Source organism: Asterias amurensis, chromosome 7 (assembly GCF_032118995.1).
Source record: "Asterias amurensis chromosome 7, ASM3211899v1".
NCBI classification, from domain to species: Eukaryota; Metazoa; Echinodermata; class Asteroidea; order Forcipulatida; family Asteriidae; genus Asterias; species Asterias amurensis.
The window spans coordinates 575,244-601,685 of NC_092654.1; the positions used below are offsets into that span (position 1 = coordinate 575,244).

Here is a 26,442-nt window from a genome sequence, read left to right on the forward strand (position 1 = left end):
GTTTATCCTTTTTTGCATAATGTCAAAGTTCAATGACCACGGCCAATCGCCTCCTGGCATCTTAGGAATTTTGTTTAGGGTGTGGCAAGCCGGGTAGCCCCGGTCTTTTATACGCAGGTACCTGGGTGCCGGTTATTTCGAGTGCTGGTTTCGTTTGGTTAAGTTCGCCGTTTGTACAGTAGACAATCCCAGCTATAGTTTGCATTGCCGTTTTCGTAAGTAGTATATTTCATTATTGTATAATATTTAATGTCACTTATTTCATCTGTACGAATGTATCGGCTATATTATCAAATAACTTCCTTTCTATTTCGATGATTTGTGCTATTTGGAGTTATTTACTGGTTCATCCAAAAGCTGTTCGTTCGGGATCCAAAATAGAACCGACACGCAATTTTGGTACGCTAAAGTTAGTATTGCCACTAGGAAAAGTTGTTTTATTCTTCGAAGTCCTATTTTTGACCCAAACATATTTGTTTCTTAAATTACTGTTATTATCCTGTGTGTATTTCCCAACAGTTTTTTGTTCCACCAGTATGCCGCCGCAAACTCCCGTAAACCTCCCTGTACACCACCGCTACGTCCCACTGTGTTGAAGTGATTTTACCCGGTAACAATTTGTAAGTGTTAATTAATAGTATGGTCTAAAATTGTTATAATATTGTACCCATCGTCTTTTGTCGAATTGGTGAAGGTAGATTTGTTTAAGCCTTTAGTAATTGCTTTCATTAATATTTCTGGAGACCTCCGATTGTTTATTTTCTTTGATCTTTATGGAAACGGTTCTTGTTCATTTTCGTATAATCTTTCCGGAAACCTTCGATTGCATTTTCATATAATCTTTCCAGAGACCTCTGATTGCTTATTTTCTTTAAACACCATTCTTGTACTTTTGATTTGATTATTGAGTAAATTATGTATTTATATATTAATTATCTATTTCATTATTTGTTATTCTAGTTCACCTGCGACTCGCCGAGTTATAAAAATAAACCACCAGGTCGATTTACACAATTTGTTTACGACTGTTCATTGTTTACATCAACACGGCGACAAATACATTATTACATACATATTTGTGTTTGACAAAAGTACATTTGAAACAAAATACTAACCGTTTGTACACAATAAATTAAGCTGAAAATATGGGTCACTTGTCATGCATCTCTCATAAGTTTTAAATCAAATTAATCGACAGTCATTACAATGTTTACAGACAGTGGACACTATTGGTAATTGTCAAAGACCAGTCTTCTCACTTGGTGTACCTCAACATAGTATGCATAAAATAACAAACCTGTGAAAATTTGAGCTTAATTGATTGTCGAAATTGCGAGATAACTATGAACAAACAAAAACCCTTGTCAAACGAAGTGGTGTGCTTTCAGATGCTTGATTTTGAGACCACAAATTCTAAATCTAAGATCTCAAAATCAAATTCGTGGAAAATTTCTTCTTTGTCGAAAACTACATTACTTCAGAGGGAGTCATTTCTCACAATGTTTTATACTATCAACCTCTCCCTATTACTCGTTACCAAGAAAGGTTTTATGCTAATAAATAGTTGGAGTAATTACCAATAGTGTCCACTGCCCTTAAATTAAATGGAAGACATGATACAATGTTAAAACCTGAAAGATGAGGTACAACATTTGTCATTAGGGCATCTTTGAAACAGCGTCTTACATCTCCGGCTTAGTTCCAAATGCTGTTCGAAAAAATACTGAGTGAGCCAAATTAGAGCCTAAAACAACACCATGTGTTTCACAAAGGGATATAAGCATCTGTTGTCCCACTCAATGTCATGTTGCTAGTCTGTGACACACAATAATGAATACAGATTCTCACTAGACACATCAGAGTATTTTTACCTATCCAATTGCTCATTCATACATGTATAGCTCTTTAAATTTAAACCCTCTTAGACACTGAGTATAAGTATAATTGCAGCAAATAAAATTCTTTGAACTATTTACAGTTTAAACTTTTGGCTTCTTGAAAATTCACGAATATACATAGAAATGAATCAAAGATCATAATTAGTTAGAAAAGTCCCCTCTACAAGATAACGGAAAATACACCTCTTAAAATGAAAACAAGAGCTAAAACATTTGACAATCATAGACTTGCATCGTCTACATGATTAAAAAAAACCCTATAACTTCAATAAGTTGACAATTTGGCATTTTTACCACAACTATAAATTCATAATGCTGTGAAAAGAGTTGGTTAATTTAACTATAAGAAATTAATTACCAGTACATCCAAATAATATATGACTATTTCATCAATCCCAAGCTCTTGTGTTGTCAGTAGCAGAGTGTGGGTTTGAATCCTGGTCATGACACTTTGTGCACTTAACCTTAATTGCTTCTGAAATAGTTGAGAAGGTATTGCATACTGCTTTACCAGCCAAGCTCCTAGTGGATGGTGGGAAATGTTAACCAGAAAAGACTATATTGCAAATTGACATAGCACCATTTTGGTATGTTAATGTGACCAAGCATTTAGGCAATGTCTGTCACCTGAACATCTGACGTCCCACTTCCATGATTGTGAATTACGCCAGTGATCTGTTGTTGAGCCAATGTCCATAATCACCTTTGGCCTTGCATTCATTTCACATGGGTTTCATGATTCTGGAGATTCACAGTTAAATCCGACGTACATGTGTATACATATAAAGCAAACATCTGTCATTGTCCTTGTGGTTAAGGACTGGGGACCAGTCTACAGTCCTCATGAGCCATACATGAGAGCGCCCTCACTAGTCCTTGAGTTACACAGTGGATGTTTTACTCATTGTGTGGTAGCCTAGGACTGGAAGCACTGGTCTGACATCATTCTGTGAAGGAGAAAGAATCGGGTTATGAGAAAGATTTAGCTTAATTTCTACAATGTAAAATTCCAACTCAAAATCCAGTTCCACACTGCATAACTTCAACCCATCCAGTTTCTTAATGCAGAATTTCAACTCAAATCTAGTTCCTTTATTCACCTGTGTTTTTCTCCTCTCAATAAAGTCCACTAGTCTCGACGTATCCAGTACTAGAGTTGGAGTCTGCATCGGTGAATCTCCATTGCTAACTGCCCATAACCATTTATCTTTTAGAGAGTCCTCGGCCGATGGTCGATCACTAGAAAACCAAAGGAAATATGTTTAAGTTGGCTTGTGTGACAAGGCTCTTAAGTCATGACAGGTAGTCCAAAGTGAAAAACCACAGACCACTTGCTATGTAGGAATAATATTTGTAGTTCATAGCTTAATCAAACACGTTTTAGAGGAAAACATAACTTAAAGGATAATTCCACTCGATTGTGATTTAGTTTGCATTTGGTAATCCGACAGGTTTTTACTTTGTACAGTCCTGTATAATCAATGTATCATTTTAGCATAATTGTATTTTTAATGTCTGATTTATAACTGCTTTTCCTTAATCAAACCCAATAACAAATGCATGCCATTTTACTTCACATTTCTGAGAGATGGAATCTCCTTTTGCTAGTGGTAGTGGTAGTGTTTCTTTGTCTGAAGACCCATTGCACAAATGGCAGCACACTCACAAGCGCCCAGCCTGTCCGGCTTTTTGCCGGTCAAAATCATAGTCAAACATGCACAATAGATTTGACTCCCAAAATTACATACACTGTAGAAGTCAATTGACCCCTTGCATTTTTACACGAAGAGCAGATACCCCCAATGATCTGCCCTCCTTTTAGCCTCAGGGGTGGCGCTTCTTGAGAGTGTGACATCATATTGAAGGAGTGTATACCCTTATATAATAAACTTCCCTACACCGTGGTCCTCTTATGATCATTGCTCTTACCTTGGCTGCTCTCGTAGTAAGCTACCGATGAAAGCTTTGGCTTGCCGTCCAACTGTCTTAAAGAAGTCTTCAGGAAAGGAGTAGTCAACTCTGGTGATGTTTAAACATGTCTCTTCTACACTCTCATCCAAGAACGGAGACACGCCGCTCAGACTGAGTATGATAACAATATATGAAGATACTTTTTGTCAAAAAGTTTTAGAGGAAAACATAACTTAAAGGATAATTCCACTCGATTGTGATTTAGTTTGCATTTGGTAAGCCGACAGGTTTTTACTTTGTACAGTCCTGTATAATCAATGTATCATTTTAGCGTAATTGTATTTTTAATGTCTGATTTATAACTGCTTTTCCCTTACCATGTGAAATAATAAAAGGAACAAAAACTCCACTTGAGCAAGAGAGGAAAAGATGTAAATATCTTTTCTGAGATTGTTCCTAGCTTTTCAACATTTTCAATAAGCATTGGATCAAGACAAATCTTAGCTCTGATGCTGCATGTTTTGAGGTCTTGAATCGTGTGTAACAGTAAACCTCCTTCATTTAAAAAAAGTAACTTTTATTTCTACTTTAATAAAATACTTAATGTAGGCTTCTATATTTGTATGAAATATACTTTTAAAACAAAAAATAAATAAATACTTACAGCACATAGACCACAACCCCAACACTCCTGTTTAGCGATCACAAAAAAAGAATATGAGTTACATTACTTAAAAATGAGAAGAAAAAAAGAGAAACAGTTGAATGACACATTTTCTCACAATACCAAGTCATAATATATCTTGTGATGAAAAAAACACTTTTATAGGAGTTTATGGTCTTATAACAGAAATATCAAGCTTTCTGAACATTAAAACATGGCATCGAGTGTTTATGGTACTTATAAAATAAAGGAAAGCCAGAACTAACTAATGAGTCAAATGGTTGTGTATCTATAAAATGTTGTTAGTCCTTCGAAGAAAACAGTTAGGATCTGTGCTAAGTTTTTATCAAGACATTTTTCACCATGATATCCACAAATTTCTTAGATTTTCCCCAACTCACCACATGTCTGATCTGAAGCTAGAAAAGACTCTATTCACCACTTCTGGAGGTGAGAACTCTGGACTTCCAAGCAGAGTATGAATGTAACTACCTTCACTCAGGTACGTAGCGTCACCAAAGTCTATCAGTTTCACAATCGGAGATAGTGTGCTCATGTCCACCATGAAGTTCTCAGGCTTTGGATCAAAAGGGATGATTAACAAAATAAAGTAAATGCAAGCGAGTCATTGCATCCAATCCAGTGCCCTCAAAAGGTTGTCAGGTTGTCAGTCATCTCGCAGCATCAGTGGTTAGGACTTCATAAGGCTGTGGGTTCGAATCCTACCAAGCTAACCACTGTTTTCACAACGACTAGAAAAAGTTTTGACGTCTAGTTACTGAATCCTTATTGGTTTTTATTTGTGCATCGCATAACCATAGATGTTAAACCAATGTTTGTATGAGAGAGAATGGCTGTTGCCAGCTTAGTGGGTTTGCAGAAGTCCCTTGACGGAACGATCATTAAGATAAAGATAAGACCACAGAAACTTCTTTTGCGCTCATTAAGTTGTGAAATAAATAAATATTCAATTTATCAAAATTGCACTAATTTGCCTTACCTTGATGTCAAGGTGAGCAATGCCACATCCATGCAGGTACACCAGGGCTTCTAAGATCTGGCAGACATATGCAGCTATGTGCTGTTCAGTAACGATGGGTAGACTGATTAAGTGATCTAGTAGACGCCCACTGGGAATTCTGTAACAAAATGTCAAGAATGAGAAAATAAAATTGGCAGTTGCAAACTGCTTACCAACCAAAATACCTGTGGTAAAAATAAATACATGAAATAGAAAGTGGCTCAACGTTTCAACAACCCTAGCGGAGTCTTTCTCGAACTAAAGGGGGAGACTCTGCAAGGGTCAAAACGTCAGGCCATTAACTAGCTGGTGTCACCTATGGTGGTTGCTTTGTGTTCAGACACCCCTTGTTCTGACAATCATATGTTCTGATAACACTCCATGAGCTACACGCTATGGTATAGGGTGAGGGTTGGGAATATTTACTTGTAGGGGTGTTGAAACATACAAGACTTTATTCACTACCTAAAGGAGATCGAGAACTGAACAGAAAAGGGAATACAAAAGGTCTCTATAGAAGAATTCTAAAGACTAGGGTTCCCCTAGCTCCATCAAATCTGATATTTCTCGTCAAGATTACCGGGCCACAAAAACCACTACATTGTAATGCTGCAAATTCCTTTAAAGATAAAAATATATAACAACAATATCAGACATTTGTTGTTGATTATTTGAAATAAACTAAAAGCCACCTTAATTTCACTTACAGGTCTAAGACTAGAATGCAGTGTTGGTTCATCTGATAGCATCCATGTATGTTGTAAACAGCGGGGTGATTGAGGGCTTCCAGAATAGCTATTTCATTCTCTACATGCTGTATACTCTGTAGCTTTTTGCTGATACATTTGGCGGCAACCTCCCTCTGACTCTGCTTGTTGTAACACATCTGCACAACTGAAAACCTTCCACTGTACAGATAAAAACATGAAATACAGTTTGAGTTGAAATGAGTGTGATTTCAATAGACCGATCCATTAAGCTCCGCCCCATTGCGTATTGACCAATCACAACGCAACGAAGGTCCAACACTAAGGTCCGACATGCGTGCGCGTATCTTGGCGCGCGGGGCAGAGTTGTGCAGAAAGGCATTGGAGAGCCCCACATGTTCTTGCTCACACGTGCATCGTGGGCGGAGCCTACTGGATGGTCTATTGCTCCAAACTTTTAAATTTGGGAGGAGGCACTCCCGATGACAAATCCTTACCCCCATCAACAAGCCGAAGATCAAATCCCAGTCATGACACTTGAGCAAGACACTAAACTGTAATTGCTTCTCATCACTAATAAACATGTGGGCACTGTATACTGACTTCCGTGATAAAAATCACAGACACATTACTCAGGCGGGATTCGAACCCACTATCGGTTTAATTGAGTTACTTACCGTCCTAACTCGCCAATGACTTTGAAAGCATTTGGGAATTTCTGCTGCCACAGCGTCCCTGAAGTATCGGTGGATTCACATTCTGAGAGAAGGAAAAACAATAAACAAGATTCTCAATAAAAGAATCTCAAATTGAGGACTAATGAGGTTGAAACTTCTACAGGTAAGATGTATTACACACAATTTCATTCACAGTGAGTAAGGATTCATTTCATGGCCAAAAACTTAATCTACAAAAGGTATCAAAACCCTTTAATAGTGTGAAGGGTAAAAAACAAATGATATTCTAATATTCACCTAAGTCTGATGATAAGGTAGACACTTCACATACTTCACTTGGCACGCTGATACCAACATCGTTATTTGCACTGACCCGGAAGTAATAACATGACCCTGGGTTGAGGTCATCAACTCTGAAGAAGAGGTCAGTCACGTAGGCAGCCGCAATTTCCCATTTCAGTGTTTTCTTTCCTGAAGATTGTTGTTAGAAAGTTAAACTGTTGATCAATAAAGTAATATGCATTTTAAAAGTACAATTTTTCTCCACAAGCTTGGGTTCGAATCCTGTGGGAGTGATTTGCCTAGGGATTGTTGGACTGGATTGGAAATGGCGTCCAGCAGCCACATGGCCAAAGGAAACAGGTCCCTCTATGTTGCAACTCTCTAAATACACAGCTTTGGACAGAACTAACCTTGTAATGCATATTCCACTGTATATGCAGTGACTGGACTATAGCGTGTATTCCTAGGTACGTCCCATCGCATGACTAAAGAGGTAGCACGGATGTCATGAGGAGTGAGATGGCACGGTGGGATGGGGTTACCTGTGCGGGTCAACAATTCTAAAATCAGTTTCTCGCTCAAAGAAAATCTCTTAAAAAAGCACCAGAATAAAATCCAATTATCGGTTAAGTACTGGAAGTTTTTGTAAATTTTGTATGAATTTCAAAAAATTTGTTGACCACATTGTTCTGAAGCACCTGTTTAATTGAGTTTATTTGTGATTTAACTTCCCTCAATTATTTGTTTAAACAACGATGAACATGAATCTTACACATGTCCAGAGGAACATAAACTGCAGTTTTGGTGTTGTCAGCAGTAGAGTGTGGTTTCAAATCCTGGTCATGACACTTATGCCCTTGAGAAAGTCACTTAACCACAATTACTGTGTAAAAAGTACACTCTGCTCTACCTTAATCAAGGAGACAAGTGTCGTAACCAGGACTCGAACCCACACTGTGCTGCTGACTCAATCAGAGCTTGGGTCCAGTAAACTAGATAATTGTGGTTCACAGAGCAAGCACCCTTGTTTACAGGTTTCCTCAGGCTTGCGAGCTACAGTGAAATGGTAGGGGTTAACCACAGTGTTTCTGATTCACATAACAAGCACCCTTGTTTACCGGTTTCCTCAGGCTTGCAATCTACAGCGGTTAAGTTCACTTATCAGGCATCCTTGGTTTCATTACCAGAAATATCTGAAAATAACACAACTCCTTACCCAAAAATATGGTTTTGACCTACCTTTTACAGTAACCAAAGAACTAGAAGTCTGGGACCCAACATCGTTGGTTGCGATACATGTATACTCTCCTTTCTCATCCCACCGTACTCCTGATATCTCCAGCCGAGCTACACCATTCTCTTTATGCGTCATCCGGATTCGATGGTCAGCTGTAATGGGTGCAGAGTTGGGCGGGCCCTCCCACGATATGAAGGGTGTTGGCTTTCCACATATCTGACAGGTTAAGGTGAGGTCATCACCCTCGTTGACCGTCTGATTGGTCAGAGGAGATGAGAACTCTGGGAAAGCTGTTGGAAAATAAATGGCAACGAAGACTGGTCAAAAAGGCTAATGCCACTACAGTGGGGATAATTGTCCAACAAAATCTAGTATTTCTTCAAATGCCTTGACTTGTACATCTTTGAAAATAAGAAACCTCTGAAGAAACAAAGACCCACCAGAACCCCTGTACAGATACATTCCATAAATAAATACTTACATTCAAACACGATACTCGGATGCAGCAACTGAAAAAATAAATAAAATAAATTGACAAACATTTACTGTCAGGAATGATTATACTTGATCACACTTTCACTTCACCAAAACAAATTGTATAATTTTTGAAATCTGATAGATTCCAATACTGTGCTTCATTCCTTAAGCAGTGAATTGTAACTCTATCGCAGTCCTTTATTTCATAAGAAATATGATCACTGTTATAAAGTATTCTTCTCAAACTCTTCATGAGCACACGGGCATTATCCACTACACTATGGACTGCCTTACCTTATTAGCAAGTTTCATTGCTTTAGACTCCTTCTCTCTCCCCCTACTGCTGTCTGTACTACAATCCGATCCCGTCCTCGGCCGACTTCTAGGCGTCAGATTCTTCTCCTTTCGGTCGGTCTTGTAACCTGATCGACGGATTTTGAATGCCTCATGCCATGACGACAATGTTTTCCTGTCAACAAAATTTTTAAAAATGAGAACAAAACAATTTTTTTTTTTTTGGCAGAATGCATTCCTTTTGCAGCAAGCCTACTGTATATTTGTTTGATAATTGATTAGAGGCAGTTGATTGTTCTAAACATGGTGATGCAATGGTTCATTTAAAAAAAACTATTTTGTTCAATTGCAAGAATAAGTCCAAAATCCAAACAGATTAACTCAAAAGTGTCAACATTTATTGCAGGCATACATCTTTTATAAATAATAACCAAGGCTTGACCATGTTGAAAAGTGTTTGTATATAATATATGATGTGCAAGTTTTGTTATTGAATGATCTTTTAAGTTTTAGTAATTTGTTTGGCCTAAAATGAGATGACCTAATGAGGTTATTTGCATATGACCTCCATGCAAATCAGCCATGTCAGTTAGTTAGCTGCACTCTAAGTGGTCGTTGCCTTCTTACAATAATTTTATGCAAGGCCATTACTGTCACAATACAATGTGTCATATTCAAAACATAACCAATAGTCAACAGTGGATTGTTTTTTAAATTTCTGTGTTAACGGCATACATTGTAGGACTTTACCCACATTGCATTCCTTGGATTTAGTTTTAGAAAATGTTGAGGCAGACATATTGTTTGTATTCAACAAATGAGTGGGGCACCGGTCACGACAATGTAAACTTAATGTTAACTTGGCTGGTAACCTGTTTCTGTTAAGCAATTCTTTTCTGTGCTTAGCTAGTTTTTGTGCTTACTGGCTTGATGAAAGTGGGCCCTGGTCTCCAAAAGCACACGTCGGAAAGCACTAAAGATACAGTGCTTATTACACATTCAGGGCAAGCATTAACTCAATAAATATTGGTTATATCTGATGCAGTTATGTTATATATGAATGTGTTTTGTTTGTTATTGTGAAAGTTATCTTAGAAGTGTCAAATGAATATGAATTAATAACGAAGCATGCTACAAATGATCATCGGAAAAAATGTTTTATGTGTTCAGTGAGAAAGATGAATAGTTAAATGAGGAAATCAAAGAGACAAGATTCAACTCAGAAGAGGAAATACAAAGTAATAAGGTACAGAAGACATTAATATGAAAGAAAAAGAAATTGAAAGAAAACTTCAGTAGACAGGTTGCAATCTTAAAACAAGGTCAAATAAAGTCAAACATAAAAACCTTTAAAAATACAATCAAATAAATTAAATAATACACATGGAGTGGAAGTCTCTTGTATTGGTTTTGATAAACGCCATTCCAAAATAACAACTAATATTGTATTTGTGCTGAGAGGAACATACAGATTTCTTGCTATGCATGCTAAAAATAGTTTGATGAAATCACAAGCAGATCAAGAGTTGCATAAAAAGAGAAGGTGCACCTGTCCCCTACTCCTAGTCAAGTTAAATATCTTGTATTATTTGTACAAAAACCAAGGTGATATTTAGACTGATATTCAACATAATAGGGTCAAAGTTTCTATAACTTAGGGAAACTTTCTCAGGGAAATTTACTCATCAAAACATGGAAAGATTGCTTTGATTGTAAGGGAATTTTCTGTCGAATCAGAGAGAGAGTTGGCAAAAGTCATTGAACTGCACATGAAGATTAAGTAAAATGCACATTTACAGGGAACTTTTAAGGAGAGATGTTTTTACAGAGATTGTGCGTGCAATACAAAGCCCCCATAATACCTTTGGATACAATAGAAAAAAAACACCCAAGGTTTTCTTCAGTAAACAAGAAAATCACATTGGCAGTACTTAAGTCATGGGAGTGCATCAATCACTAGAGATGGGTAAAGCCAGGTTTATCCTTCCTGTGAATGAGAACGCAAATGCGATAAAGAATTTTGACAACACAAATTTGCAACAAATAATTTGCAACAGTTTCCCTGTGCTGGTCTCCTGCGAAATCTTAGCAGTGAAAATGGAGCTGTGTTGTCAAAATTTGCAGCGCATTCACAGGAAGTATGGACGAGGCTCAAGTGCGAGTTAAAGCATGATAGACAGTCACTATACAAAGCCAGTCTATATACATGTGCAAGCAGTCATAAGATACAGGCATAGCCAGGCAATATACGCACAGAGTGGTCAATATAACTATACATACCATCAATACAATTACGGTTAGAAATAAACACATTCGCTAGCAAGACAATAATGCAAAAGTAAAACAAACAAATAAATAAATGAAAACACTGATAGGTACTACAAGCGAAGCTACATGGAACTAGCACTACGGTATGCAAAAGACAGAAATACTAACCAGATCTCTTTCTTGAGGGCATGAAATAAAAACTACATCCAAAATATCTAACACATAGATTTAACACATAGAAACAGTATCGGAAGAACGCAGCGACACTATCTGCGGGACTCCATTGGGAATTATTGTACACTGCATAGATGAGCACAAACATGTTATTATGCCATGTATAGCAAAATAATATCATGTGACACACATGCATGGACAAATTGGCCACACAGGTACCCTGTCCTTTAGATCGGCCAATAAGAAACAAGTAAATGATCGATCCTTGTCGCTATACAGGCATGATAGGTGATATCAATAAGTCGTGTCCCTACTAGGACATTCGTAATGATGGGTGAGGTTCCAATCCAGGTTGCTGCCCACAAACAGCAATCAGAAGTGTAGATCATACATTTGAGCTGGGAACAAAATCTCCTTTTCACTGGTTCCTGCTTGGTGACCGCTCCATCACTTCAAAACAGCGACATGGAGAACAAAACTTGGGTTGCAAAATGACTTTACACAAAATAATTACTAGGAGTCAACAGAAAAAGTGACAAAGTGAAACTTCTCTTTGAACCCCAAAATCCACATGAGCTTTTAACATTAGAACTGTTGTTGTTTTACAAAAACAAATAAAGTATGAAATCATCTGTTTTTCTGACTAGCAACATCTTAAGTGAATAACTGATTAACGTAAGGACTGGTACGGTAGTCTAATGGTACCGGGTTCAAATCCCACTTTTATCTCCTTTTCTGTTTTCTCCTCTTTTCCAAATCCAGAATGATGAGAGAGCAAACTCAAATGTCAAAGTCCTTATGACTATTTATTTGTTTTCCTTTTTGCCAATTAGCTTCTGGCAAAAATATTACCTTACAATGCTCTAGTTTTACCCTTATGATAGTAGTAATAAGCATGTACACAGACTTCAATAGTTTAATCATAATATTATTAATAATAATAACAATAATAATAGTTACATGGTAGATTACAGTTTTCCATAAGTTAGAGTTGTTTGCCAGTCCTCTGTTTCCACATCTCTTGACATCTTTTGTACACTTCACACATCTGAAGCCTAACAAATACATGATATAAATTACCATAGTAATTCTCTTGTGTTTAACTAATTATTGTACAAATACAAACTCCACAAACGTTTCAATGTTGCATGTGTATGAGCAGCTACACTAAATTCCCCTCTCTTTAATTTTAATATAAAACTTGAGAAGAATATTAGCCCCAAGTGAACAATTCAAAACAGAAATGTCTAAAAAAAAAGTTGACAATCTTTGATGAATGTGTTCACTTTGTGAAAAATGTCTTCATTGCTAATTCGAAAGAAATTCATTCATAAATAATTAACATTAATGGCTCAAACATAAATTTGCATATCTATGCTCTCAGCATGTCACTGATTTGCATAAGTTATGCAAATTTGATGACATCCCGTCAGTATGAACCAATAAGCTGAGGGTACTCACCATAATGGCAAGATGAATAACAAACACACAATACACCATTCACTCACAATAAGAAGAGATTAAACTCACATCCCCCCACTCTAAATATGTACACATAATAAATATAAAAAGAATTCTCCGCCCAAAGTTCAGGCAAACATTTCACAATTTACAATTTTCTTTTTTAAATAACCAAAGTAAAAACAGCCCATTCTTCAATGCCATTGGCTGGTGGTTTACTCCATGGAGGCGTGGCCTACAAGACAAAGAAAGACTCTAGTTTTTATACTTTTTTCTTTTGTACATAGTTGAGTTTTTCTCAGTTTCTAATTACCTATAGCTCTAGACAATAAATATCCACCTTTCATTACTTAAAAGGGGTTAATAAAGACATACCAAAGACACCAATCGCACATGGTAGGAATTCAAACATGCTGGAGTTCATCTTCAAAATGGCCCTCTACAGTCCCATTTATGACAGGTTTATTTGCAGCGAAACTTTTCTAGGAACACATCATCCGTGCTCACCAGGGCCCAATTTCATAGAGCTGCTTAAAGCAGAAATTATTGCTTAACAATTTTCTGCTTAGCAGAAACGTGCTAGATACCAGTCACAAACTGTACATCTGACATGGTATTTTGGCTGGTAACCATATCCCAGTAAGCATAATTAGCTAATTGCTTAGATGCTTTTGTTAAGTTTAATCAGCTCTATGAAATTGGTCCAGCCTCAATGATTCACTCTGGCTGCATTTTAGCAGATTTCAGTTGCTGCCGCCAAAGCATACTCTATGTTTGGTGTTTTTAAACTTTAGACACAGAGGACCTGTACACAACTTCTGCAGCTCATACACCAAAAACCAAAAACAGTCTGCAGGGTAGCTCTACCATAAAGCCAACCCAGAGAAACCAATACAAGTTGAGCTTTTATGTGTAGTTACAGCATGATCAGTGGAGGTGTACTGAGACTCCAATACACTGTCCATGCAGCCACACCGCTGGATATACATTAGCTTCATGTGACCATCCTCCATATTAAACATTAAGTCTATAATACAAACAATGATTACCTGACAATTTCTCTCACATTACCTCACGCAATCTCCCACACCCCATCCGTCACTCAATCTCTCATCACACTATTTGGCATACAACAAATTCCTTTAAAAAGTACTAACGATCTTAAACATCGCCCCTGGGAGGAAAAAAAGTACTACAAGATGAGATTATAATGCATGTTGCATCATCTGAATACCTACTGATACAATTTCATCAATTCAGGTTCAATTGTCTTTTTATAAAGACAAACATTCAGACTCGGAGTGACCTTTTTACTCCTACTTTTTTCGTTTATGGCTGAACCGTTCCATGTAAAAAGAAGAAAGGTTTTCATACTACATTAATGGGCCTACACATAACTCACAGTAAAGATTACAGTTTTTATTTATTTTTATACAGCAATCCAGTACACACTTTGTAAAAATACACAATTCAGGAATAACACTTTTCATTAAGGTGTACTGTTGCTAAAACATTGACAGTGTTTTTGTTTTTGGTGTTTAAAAAAACTGAAGACGATAAAATAAAACGTCTTAGACAATTAAGTTCACTGTCCTAAACACCATCAAACACTAGTATTTATTTATGAGTTGTACATTTATATAAGTTAACATATTATTATTATACAGTCTTCCTGAAGATTTTGTTTGTTTTCAAGTTTTGGCCAAAATTGCACATCAGCCGTGGTGTACCTTCAATGAAAGACTAATTTGTTTAGATTTTATTTTATTTTTTATTAAATTCAAATAGTTACAATGAGTAAAACTGTTGTATATATAATAATGATACCACTTTGACTCCGTTCATCGGTAGTTATTAATCTAAAAGTCATCAAGCAAATAAATATTTCGTTTTCAAAGCACTTAACCAATTCTAATTTCTTATAAAAACCAAAACCAAAAATCAAGTTTAGTGGCCTATAAATTGATTATTCTGGCAATTCATCATTTACATCTGTTTTCTTGTAAAAATTGCAGAAAACAAACATGGTAACAAACCCCTGTGCTGAAAAAAGGTTATCATCTACATTCAAATTGAAAAAAACTAACAAGACTCTCTGAATCTTATAGGAACATTTGAATGATATTGCATAAATTCATTTTTCATATCAAAACAAAAGAAGGGGATTATCTTTGGGAGTTCTAGTTCCTTTGAACTCCGTTCTGAAAAAAACAAAAAACATCTGCACGACAAGTAGACTGGAATTTAACCCAGCCAATTGGGAAGAACCGCAAAGAGACCCAGCATTTTGGGGGGGGGGGGTAAGCTGCCCTCGTGTATCCTCTTTTGGCAATTGATTATTACAAACAGATATTTGTTTTCAATTCTAGTTTTAAGTTTGACTTTTTCGACAGTGCGCTGTTGTCATCAAGGGTATGCACAACATTGATGAAATGAAATAACCGACTAATTACCTAAAGACCCCTACAACTATTGCGTAGCATAATTGAAACAGTTCCTTGCATTCTTTACAATGATTTCAGACAAGATAGGGGACTGAGCACCAATCTAATTACCAATTCTTATAGATGGGTTGCACAAAGACCCATCTTTGAATCGATATACTGCAGATATCCAAACTATAGTTAAGTTCTCAGGCCACCGAACTTGCTTAATTGTCCCCCCCCCCCCAAAAAAAAGGGAATCCTAAATAGATTCTCTCATCATACTGTTGGTTCTGCTTTGGTTTAAAATCTGTTTTTTTAATCTCTAAACAATGATTGACCTTTATGTTTTAAATCACAAGAAAAGATATAACTTTATAAGTGTAGTAAAAACAAATCAAATATTGCAGTATCTCTAATGGCAACGGCTGCAGAAGACCATTACACATTCAGAAATATAGCAGGACGTTGAATATTTTTAAGTTGTTGGTTCTTGTTTCTGATTGGATGGAATTCTGTAGCGAATGGAAGAACACGATTCGTTTGAAATGTTTTAATGAGTCAGAAGCTGAAAATCACACAAGTCCAAGGAACACCAGAATAGTCAAAGACAAATCCAAAGGATCAGAAAATTACTTTTGCCAAATCTGAAGCTGTCTATATGTAATACCCTCACAGGCCTTGACTTTGAACAGACACAGCAATTTTCCTCTGATAAGGGGGCACCTCTTACAAGTAAATTTATACAGGAACCTTGCACCGGGCAACACAGCAAGAGCACCGGGCACCACAGCAAGAGCAATTGTTGTAGGTGCCAGGGATTATTTTGAGGCCTGTCTTCAGTGTAATGTCTTCCCACAGGGTTACACATTTAGTGTTAAAACTTTAAGTGTGTAACACATTCAGGTATTACTAGTACTGACTCCTGCAGTTATTATTTCTTCAGTGTTACACTTCCAGTGTTACTCTAATCTGTGTTACTTTTTCAGTGTTACTCTTTAAGTGTTACATCTTAAGTGGTACACTTTTAGTGCAGAACTGTAAGTGTGTTACACATTCAGGTATTACTAGTACTGACTCCTGCAGTTATTATTCTTTCAGTGTTACACTTCCAGTGTTACTCTAATCTGTGTTACTTTTTCAGTGTTACTCTTTAAGTGTTACATCTTAAGTGGTACACTTTTAGTGCAGAACTTTAAGTGTGTTACACATTCAGGTATTACTAGTACTGACTCCTGCAGTTATTATTCTTTCAGTGTTACACTTCCAGTGTTACTCTAATCTGTGTTACTTTTCCAGTGTTACTCTTTAAGTGTTACATCTTAAGTGGTACACTTTTAGTGCAGAACTTTCAGTGTTACTCTTTCAGCGTTCCAGCATCAGTGTTAGCCCTGTAGTATAACACCTTCAGTGTTAGCCCTGTAGTGTAACACTTTAACCATTTCACTATCCACATGACAACCTCCGTGCAACAAATGCAATCTCACACAATCAGTGCAGAATACTCAATGTTACACATCCAGTGTCACACTGCCTGTGTTACGTTCTCAATCACGTTAAAACCCTCAGTGTTTACAGTCAATCAACAAAGTTTACCAAGACAGATCTGGTTTTAATTATCGGTTAATGATTAGTTCTCATAATTGTTTAGTACAAGGAAGCAGCAAACACCATGTATAGTTTACAAGCCAGCTAGGGGGGTTTCCCAAGAAAAGTGTCAGTAACTAACGATAAATTAACAGCTCGCTACTCTAAAAGTCTCACCAAGATCTTGTCTGTTCCTCCTCCAAAAATCCTACAACTACATTGTAACGAAAGCTTCTACAATAACACTATTGTAATATTGCAACTTTTTTATCGTGTACGTGTTTTTTCCAGACTCAATCGCAGCCAATGAATAGTTGGCACTAAAAATTCAGAATCGTTGCCTTGTCTTATCTATCCCATTCCTTAATATCGTTGTTGACCAGCAAAAACAATTGTTTTTTTCCAAAAACAAAGTAAGAAACAAAAACCATGAAAGAAAAAGTTAAGAGAATATTGCAAAGTTAAACCTGATTGCCACAGCTGTTGTGATTCACCCAAGTTCTTGGATAACTCAAGCTGTTATACTCAGGCAGTCTCTCAATTGCCAAAAACCAAATGAAGAATGGTTTAAATATTCATTTCCCATATTTTCTTCACTCAATCGGGGGGAAAAGCAGAGAACGTCAGTTTCCCCCCTCCTCCTCCAGTCAACCATCTCTCAAAAAGGGTGTCGGCTGAACCCAATGAATAGCTCAAAAAACATCAACCACTCCAAACCAATCGATGTTAGTATTGGATTTGGATTGTTAACACAGTATAGGAGGTCTAACCATACTTCTAACCATACTTCCAATTCAACACAAAGCTATTCTAATGCTTTGCTTCGTTGTCGCTTCATACTCTCAAAAAAGTTCCATACTATGCAGTCATTTCCAACTAAAAAACACAGTTTAGTGAGTTCAAAGAGATGGTGTGAGTTTCACAAAGATGGTGGTGGTAGATGAAAATTTCAAGAAGATGTCAAAAAAGGGAGAAGGTAAGTTTGTTTTGTTTTTGTTTTCTCAAACACAAAAGAGATGCCTTACTTCGGGGTGGTCTCACTGTTGGTGGCAGGAGTGGGATTGGTGGTAGCTTGGGGAACACCTCCATGGTCCCCTATGAGCTCCTTGGTGTTGCCCAGCACATAGCCTGGCAGCCAACCCTCAGCTGCTGGTGAGTCCTGAGAGGGAGCCCGATGCACCAAGTACATGTTATGTTGGTTGGCAGCGAGAATCTGCACCGTTTCACCCTTAGAGACTGTAATTTCATCTTCTTTTAATGCAGTGTAGTTGGTGACAACTGGGGACATGCAACTGGACTCAACCTGTTGGCAATGATAAGAGAAATTGAATGTTTGGTTTAATATGTAATGAACTCTAATCATGAAAGTCTCTGTACTTTTTTAGTGGTTCAGTAGTCAAGATATCTGAAATACTGGATACATTTTGGCTAGTGAGAAATTGACAGTCAACCGAATTAAGAGCAAAAATAGACCATGCAAGTGTTACGCATATTCAAACGTCTTTGCTTCAACAGGTTAAGTAAACAAACTTGCACACTATAACCTGTCACAATGCTTAACTATGTGCGAGACTAGCACAGTCTATAAAAAAATGATATTATCACTGAAGAGCAACATGGAAAACCAGTCAACCAAAATAACTATGAAAATGCAGCTTTTGTTTAAGAATTGACCTTTTTTTCTGTAAGGACAGGATACGAACCCTTTGCCCAGCAGACACCACCTGCCTGGTCGGCCATATTGGGAGTCAAAATCAAAATGACTGCATTTCATCTTATTTGAAGACTTATTTGGGACAAAATCCTAAGGAATCCATGCCTTACAATTATTTGGGGAAAGATGGTCTTGTAATAATCATTGTAATAAACCTATCTATAGTCTTGAATAAAACATAAGAGAACTGAGTTGGGAGTAAAGCTGAATCCACCAAATGTTATAAAATACTTACAAATGTGTCATCAGGTTCTGTACTTGATACAGATGTATAGCTGAGACGATTCTGCGTCACGCCAGATGCTTCCATTGCTCTATTCTCAACAGCATTCCTACTCCGGTAAGGAGATGAATCCAGAGATACTTTCCTATTGCCACTAGCAGCCGTCTCCTGCTCTTTTTGGATGGACCCGGTAGAAGCCCGTTTGGACCTTGGTGATGTGGCTTCCCTACCGAGTGGGCTAGCCGTCAAACCAACGGGGCTTGGCGTGGTATCCAAGGGTGGTGGCGGCGTGCCACTCTTAGGTAAGGTTAAGGATCCTGTGGACCCACCCTGGCTGGACTTTGAGGGGACAGAATCCCTTGCACTTTGAGTCCGTTTAAGAGGACTCTTAGGGTTCCTCTGTGCTTCCGTTTCCTGCTCAAGAGGTGTTGTTGGACTCGCTATATCAGCATTGCTTGACAATGGCGAGGATTTGTTACTGTTCTTGTCTATACTTTCTTTTGACGACCCCGTGTCTTTGCCCCCTTTCAAACTCTCCTTAGACCCCATAGGGGACGTATCCCTGGACTTGCTTGGCCGAAACGAGTGGAACAGTCCATCAAAGAACTTCTTCCGGAGTGACGGCGACCCACTTTGCTGATTCTCCTTCTCACATGAGTTCTTATGGTTCTGAGTTTTGTTTCCGTCTTTATCAGTTTTGTCCTCTGGGTTTTGCTGGGGAGGAGGGGACGTCGGTTCCTCGGGTTGGTTGCTCAGTGGCTTCTTCTTGGAGTTCTTGTCCTTGTCTTTGAGCTCTGTGAGGGAGATTGCAGCCGGCGACGTCTGGTTCTTACGATGATGACTCTTGAGGCTGCTGAAGAGGGCATGCTGCTTCTGGAGGGAGGAGGCTGGTTGGTCACTCGTCTGGGAGTTGGACTTGCGTAGTTTAGAGAACATACTGCTGGCTGTGGACTGCTTGGGTGGGGGTGCTGGCTCTGGGCTGGAATGAGAAGGAAATGAAAAGGGAAAAAAAACATTCAAATAAAATTCTCAGGAAATCAACAGATGATTGTACTCAGCTCTTTTCAAAACTGTGGGGCATCCTGGCGTAAATTTTGGAAATTTGGCCGCAGCACGCTGAACTAAAAAATATCCTCGCAATGTTTGTACTTGGTGCTTATGTGAAACCCAGTCAGGCTTTGCCAATACTTGCAAGAGTAATTCATTTGTCAAGTAAAAATATTCAACACAATACTTACACTTTCTTGTCTGTTGAGTCAAGATCCCTTTGGTACTGGATCGGCGATTGTAATGCTGAAATCAAAACAAAGATTTATGTCATCCTCAAAACTTGAGTCACTATTAAGAGAGGCCTTTTTAAAATGTTGGTAGATTGGTCAAAGATAATAACTGAGTATCAAAAAGTTTCTTTTAGTTAAAAGAGAAAGAAATTGAATCAGAAAGCAATGGGTAAGCAAATTTGATTTCACAGAATGGTCAAGTCTTCCTTTGAAGGGCCAACTGTACCCAGCCTACCCTCAATGCACCCCAGCCTACCCTCAATGCACCCCTTGTGTACTTTCAACTCCTAGGCATACCCATCCAACCCAAGAAGCACCCCTTACCTCTGAGGAAGTCCTGTTGCTGGTTAAGAAGGTCCCGAATCTCTTGAAACCAAGTTTTCTTCTCATCGGGTGTCTGCGTCTGAATCAGGAACTTCTCTCCACCTCTCTCAATCAACTTAAACTGCAGCGGTTCGTCCTCAATGTCTTGGATTGACAAAGTGTTGACCTAAATAAAACAGGCAAATCATTAAAACCTTCTGTAGAAACCGATAATCTGCAAGTAAATTACAAACAGTGTGTCTTGAGATTTTCTTTCATTTTAGAACCAGTGCAAGAAAGAATGCATCTCAAAGTACTTACGGATACTGAGCAACATTTAGTATTAAAGTTTGTGCCTAAGAAGAAGAACCTGGTGTTTAAATACTTTAAATATGGGCCAAGTTTCATAAATGCTAAGCACAGAATAATATTGCTCAACAGACAGAGGTAACCACCCCAAATTACATTACTTTTACATAGTTGTGACTAATGCCCCACTCTATTGTTGCTTAGCATAGAAATTTGCTAAGCAGTATTTCTGCTTAACAGTTTTATGAACTTGGAACCAGTTGGCTACATACCTTCATACTCTTCTTAAAGATGTAACCAGGGTTATTAAAGCTGCCTTTCTTCTTCTCAAGAGGTTCACTGAAGATGATGATCTGCTCAAACATGAAGACACGACGTTCCTTGAACTTCATGTTACTGACGTTCTCAGTTATGCTGAGTGTACCCTGCCTGAGGAGCTTGCCCTGGGCTGTTATCTTACCCTGAGAAGGAGGCAAAGGTTCAAAGCGAATTAATCATGAATGTAGCTGAAAGATAAATCAACATCATAATTATTCTTTTCACCCAAGCATCAAAGGGTCTTAATCATTACTACTCAAAGCTCTGGTGTTTCTACTCAGCAGAGTGTGCGCTTGTGTCCCGTTTGCAGCACTTGTGTCCTTGAGCAAGATTTGCTACTACAGTTGCTTTGTTCACAGGATGGGACATAATTGTAAAAGTCATAGGCCCCAGATACAGATCACTTGCGTAGAAGAGTACGGGTTAACCCCTGTGTTTCTGGTTCACAGAGCAAGCACCCTTGTTTACAGGTTTCCTCAAGCTTGCAAGATACAGTAATTAAGTTCACTTATGAGGTATCCTTGGTTTCGTTACAAGAAATTTATAACAATAACAAGTTGCAAGAAGTAAGCGTTCAACTTAAAACGTCTACTTCATAAAGAATCTATTTAGAGTAGCTTGTAAATTGATCTCCTTACAAAATACTTTCAACCCAAACTGGTTTGGCCTACTTTCAGCTGACCGTGTCGGGTTAATATAAAAAACTTATTTTGAAGCAAAACCCTTGGAGGAGTGTTCTATTTAGAGCATTCCACTACTGCCTAAAACCAACATCATACTTTCCCAGCTGCAAATCACCGCTGGGAATGTTGAACATTTCTTTACGAATGCGCTGAGTTCCCTAAAGGAAAACCATCAAATGGGGGCAGGGGCATTTTGATGAATGGATGTTCCATTAATACGCATGATATGTTTATGTGATCTACAACATGCGAGGATAAAACGAGTTCGGGTAGACTAGCAGCACATCAACAACAAAAACTTGATATATATTGAACTTACATCAAAACCTTGTAGTCTGCTGATTGCCATCATGTCGTTTGCTCTCTTTGGTACGACACACATAATCTGCACTGCTACCTGAACATTAAAAACAAATATATATATATATATGAAATGACATCAAATTTGTTTGTATACACTTCTCCCCAGCTTTTAAAAACAAAAACCCTTTTGAAAAAAGATGAAATAGAAGGGGAAAATATATGCTAAAAGTTTTTACTTCTCTCACCTCAAGCATTTCTGCATCAAGACCGGCTTTCTTTGTTTGCTTCAAGAAATCCTGAATAATAAAGGAACCAGTACACACGGGATTAGTCTTTTCTTTAAAAAAGTAAAACTCAGACCGAACTGCGACTCACAAGAGCTGGAAGCTGTGGGCTATTTTTACTGAAACTATTCTTATGATGTCAACAAAAAATGCTGAACAACGGTCTTGTAAACTAAAAAGGGTTACAAGCTAAACTACCATGCAAAGTTGGATATTTCTGAGTGGTTCTCTCATTTTAAACTATTTCTATGATGCCACACTATTGGGGAAAGTGTCAATTATTTTGACAAATCTAAATATGTAACAGTAGGTACTTGGACCATTTGCTAGTTGATACTGTGAGTTGTATGATGACCATAAATGGAAGGATTGTATTGGACAACAAAAATTACTGAGAAATATTTTAGAACTGTTTCCATTTACTTTTAAGAGCAGCTGATATTTCATAATTCGCTGGACTGGTTTGATGAGTAGATCTGCGAGTGACAACTTGTGACCTAGTTTTTGTCGTACCTCCTGCAAGATTAGAAAATAAAGCATTAGAAATGTTAACAATTACATATTGTAGTTCTGACCAATACCCTTGTATGAATGTTGAGCACTGTATATTTAGTGCTGTTCGTGTTCGGCAGAAAAGAAAAGAAACAACAACAAATTATGTGCGTTTTGGTAGGAATCAACCTGGCCCTTCTGCATTGCAGAGGAGGGCTCAATTTCATGGCTCCGCTATTGTGTAATTCTGCGCTTACATCCCATAGAGTTATGTGCTTACAAGGCTTGGTAAGCACAGAATTCCGCGGTGAGCAGAGCTGTGAAATTGGACCCAGTTATTTAGGTGTGCAACATTACAGGTTCATTCCCTACATTGGTACCTCAATATTTTCCCTGCAAGACTACAAGGAAAAAGAAGACAACATCATAAAATTGGGGAAACGACATGATCAACAATTTACCTCAAAGAAGCTTTCATACTCTGAGACAATGAACTCCGACTTTGGTTTGTTCTGGCAGTACACAACATACATTTGTAACCTCCGCTCCTGTAAAAGTGAAATCAAGAGAAGAATCATTAGAGCTGTTCTAGGCACGAAAAAGGGGGGATCGTGTTTTTTTTAAGTCCTTGTCTGGTCTTAGTTCCCCATTTCTGTCCCTTGTCTGTCACAACCTTGCCACTCTATAGCATTGCATCAAACCTTAACTTTCATTTTACATCATATACATCATACTACAGGAATCATTTCACACTGTACTGTGCTGTGAATTTTTTCTTATTTTTTCTTATTTATATCTTTTATGCAAGTTCACCCCAGACAAAGCTAAAAGCCACTCTTGCAAGTTTCTTTAGTGCAAAGTGCTATTTTAAAGGATTGCTTGGTCAACAATAACTTAAGAACACTTACATATTTCTTAAACAGTCCTCCAAGGAGTTCATTGTTGTCCTTGCATTTCAGGATTTCAATCGAGAACGTTCTGTTGAGAGGAAATTCCCATTAATGTTAATCAACAACTGAAATAATACTCATAGAGGATTATCCCAAAACATTATCCTTTTGGATTATCAAAAAAAGGTGCGCATTTATTTTCGCCATTTTAGGAGTCAGGTCCTTTTTGTAAATTTTGACTCCTAAAATGCTGGACAGGATAGGCACGCATTTAGTGCGCTTCGCATCATGGAATGGGACAATAGAAGAAAAAAACATTAATGGGTAACCGTAAGGAAAGCTGAAAATAAAGGGATTGGTTAACAAAGGGCTAAGTGTCAAAAGATGATAGTTTTTGTTTGGGCTTTTTAAGAAATATGTTGCTGCATGACATTAATAACCATTCCTCTTGGCACTTCAATACAAAGTTTAATACTTTAAAAAATCTAACAATGAACAGTATCTCGCTTACTCTCTGTGCCATTCGTATATCTGGTGGATGTTGCCAAATGCAATCTTGATTTTTCCTTCCTCCAAACCTTCCGGTTTCTGGACGTTCTCGTCTTTTAGATATTCCTTATATTCCTGCAAAAAAAAAAAAAAAAAATTGAATGTCAAGAACTTTCCCGAATGTCAAAATCAATGCATCCCACAACAATGACTCAGTCAATCTCACAGGCGGCCATCTTAAATTGTTTGCCATCTTACCTCTACGACTTTGCCAAGATCTTTCACATAATCCTTCTCCGTCTCAACTATTTCAGCCATGATATATCTACAATTGAAAATATGAGAAGCAATAGTCATAGGTTGATGAGAGTTTGAATCTGGAAGGATTCAGTTTGTGTGGTATGGGAGGGAAGGTGGGAGAATGGAGACACAAGACATGGGTTTGTATACAAGGGTTTATTTAAAGCTGTTGATAGAGAAACTACTCCCTCTGAAATAATAGGTTATTTCTCACTCAAATATTTAAAGACTTCAGGCCTGAAGCCATTTTTAGGCATTTGAAAGCACACCAATTTGTGCAACAATGGTGTTTTTCTTCCATAGTTCTCTCGCAACTTACACAACCAATTGAGATCAGTTTTTACACAGTTGTTATTTTATGCACATGTTGGGATACACCAAGTGAGAATACTGGTCTTTGACAATCATCAAAGCGTCCAAGGACTTTAATATTCACAAAGAAACTTCAATGTCAAAAATGATTTCATAGAACATCATCTGAAACTTACGTTAGTTTTTGGATGGCGGCTTCTTTCTTTGCCTCAGCTTGCTGAGCCTCTGTATCCCCTTCATCATCAGAGGGTGGGGAGGTTGTCTGCTCTAGATCTCCAAGACTCAAGTCTCCTTTTGGTACCTCCTCTTCACCCTCCTCCTGAGTAGGATCCTCCTTGTCGGTTTCCGAGGCGTTACCGTTGGTGTTGACTACCTCTTTGGTGTCTACTTCCTTCTCATCATCCTATCAAGGGGAAAAGGATTCCAAGATTTTATTTAACTTGCAAGATTATTATTCAGTGTTCTTGCTTCGATGTACAGATGACAAACGGCTTATTCAAAAAGCAAGAGGAAGGTCCCGTTGGCGAGTGCACTTCTTCCAAAAACTAAACAAACAAACATCTTGAGTTTCCCAGGAACATTTCAGATTATAGCACACTGTTTCAGAAATGCATTGCAAAAAAATATACATAAAATCATGTAAATCACGATTTTACTAGGTTTAACAAGGGGGTATTACTAGGTTTAACAAGGGGGTATTTACAGCAGCCAAATCATACAATGGTGAGTGTTAAGCTGACATAATCAAGCGCTCACCATTAAGCGTTACTCATCAAACTTTTCCACAATGCAATAATTTGAGGAGCAAAAAGCAAAACAAAACATACAAGTTATCTCGCATTACTCCCATTTTTCACAATGCAATAATTGGAGAAGCAAAATAAAAATATGAATTGTCTCACATTATTCCTTCCCTTAACCAAAACCCCGCCCCTCCACAAAAACAAAAGGAAACATTTGTTAGCTTAACTGAAATATTAACTGGCAAAAAAAACAACCCAATTACACCATTTAAACCAAGTAGCTTGTTAATTTTTTAACCAAACCCAAAGAATAGAAGATTTATACTTTCTCCCTCTGGTTGGCCATTAACTCTACTGAGACTACTGCACAATATTTCCCATTCACAAACATCGAACATCAATGCATTAAATACAACAAAGGCAAACATAACAGAATAAGCACATTTAAAATTCCTTTGTCAACGACCAGGATAAGCAAAAAGAGTTTGCGACACCAACTATTAAAACACAATGCTTAAAAACACACAGCATCAGACGGCACATTTTTGGGGAGCAACCCAAACACTTCTTCCGTTAATGGAAGTAACATACCCTTTTATGGGTTATGATTTGCTCTAGTTCGGAGACAGTGCCTGGCCCAGAGCAGGCCACTTCTGGTGTGGGGCTCAACGACAGAAGAGACTGACGAGTTCGGAATGGATTAAAAGGAAAGAACAGC

The 26,442-nt window shown here is 37.8% G+C and overlaps 1 protein-coding gene and 1 long non-coding RNA gene across 8 annotated transcripts in view; one reads left to right on the plus strand and one right to left on the minus strand.

The window, feature by feature from the left end:
• Positions 1–116: 116 nt before the first annotated feature.
• On the plus strand, positions 117–6,332 carry LOC139939963 (uncharacterized). Of its 2 annotated transcripts, XR_011786371.1 has the most exons (5): positions 117–215; positions 520–620; positions 3,845–3,984; positions 4,859–4,975; positions 6,204–6,332. It is a non-coding gene; the product is annotated as an uncharacterized lncRNA (long non-coding RNA). The 2 variants fall into 2 exon arrangements; XR_011786372.1 differs by lacking the exon at positions 3,845–3,984.
• Positions 614–26,442, minus strand: part of LOC139939962 (kalirin-like) — a 192,827-nt gene continuing 166,998 nt past the window's right edge. For 4 of the 6 annotated variants that reach the window (XM_071936132.1, XM_071936130.1, XM_071936129.1 and 1 more), the window contains 27 exons: positions 26,316–26,405; positions 25,158–25,384; positions 24,628–24,694; positions 24,392–24,504; positions 23,899–23,968; positions 23,452–23,538; positions 22,922–23,014; positions 22,460–22,510; positions 22,231–22,308; positions 21,183–21,371; positions 20,623–20,788; positions 20,257–20,311; positions 19,031–19,997; positions 18,107–18,384; positions 9,169–9,343; positions 8,879–8,906; positions 8,400–8,687; positions 7,571–7,702; positions 7,176–7,349; positions 6,879–6,960; positions 6,202–6,402; positions 5,474–5,612; positions 4,875–5,050; positions 4,474–4,500; positions 3,828–3,980; positions 2,999–3,137; positions 614–2,845 (listed from right to left, as the gene is read on the minus strand). In XM_071936132.1, coding sequence (XP_071792233.1) covers positions 2,780–2,845; positions 2,999–3,137; positions 3,828–3,980; positions 4,474–4,500; positions 4,875–5,050; positions 5,474–5,612; positions 6,202–6,402; positions 6,879–6,960; positions 7,176–7,349; positions 7,571–7,702; positions 8,400–8,687; positions 8,879–8,906; positions 9,169–9,343; positions 18,107–18,384; positions 19,031–19,997; positions 20,257–20,311; positions 20,623–20,788; positions 21,183–21,371; positions 22,231–22,308; positions 22,460–22,510; positions 22,922–23,014; positions 23,452–23,538; positions 23,899–23,968; positions 24,392–24,504; positions 24,628–24,694; positions 25,158–25,384; positions 26,316–26,405 — 4,311 coding nt within the window. In that variant the 3' untranslated portion in view covers positions 614–2,779. Of the gene's footprint in view, positions 2,846–2,998; positions 3,138–3,827; positions 3,981–4,473; positions 4,501–4,869; positions 5,051–5,473; positions 5,613–6,201; positions 6,403–6,878; positions 6,961–7,175; positions 7,350–7,570; positions 7,703–8,399; positions 8,688–8,878; positions 8,907–9,168; positions 9,344–18,106; positions 18,385–19,030; positions 19,998–20,256; positions 20,312–20,622; positions 20,789–21,182; positions 21,372–22,230; positions 22,309–22,459; positions 22,511–22,921; positions 23,015–23,451; positions 23,539–23,898; positions 23,969–24,391; positions 24,505–24,627; positions 24,695–25,157; positions 25,385–26,315; positions 26,406–26,442 lie in introns of those variants that run through there. The other 2 variants (XM_071936131.1, XM_071936133.1) reach the window with 2 other exon arrangements.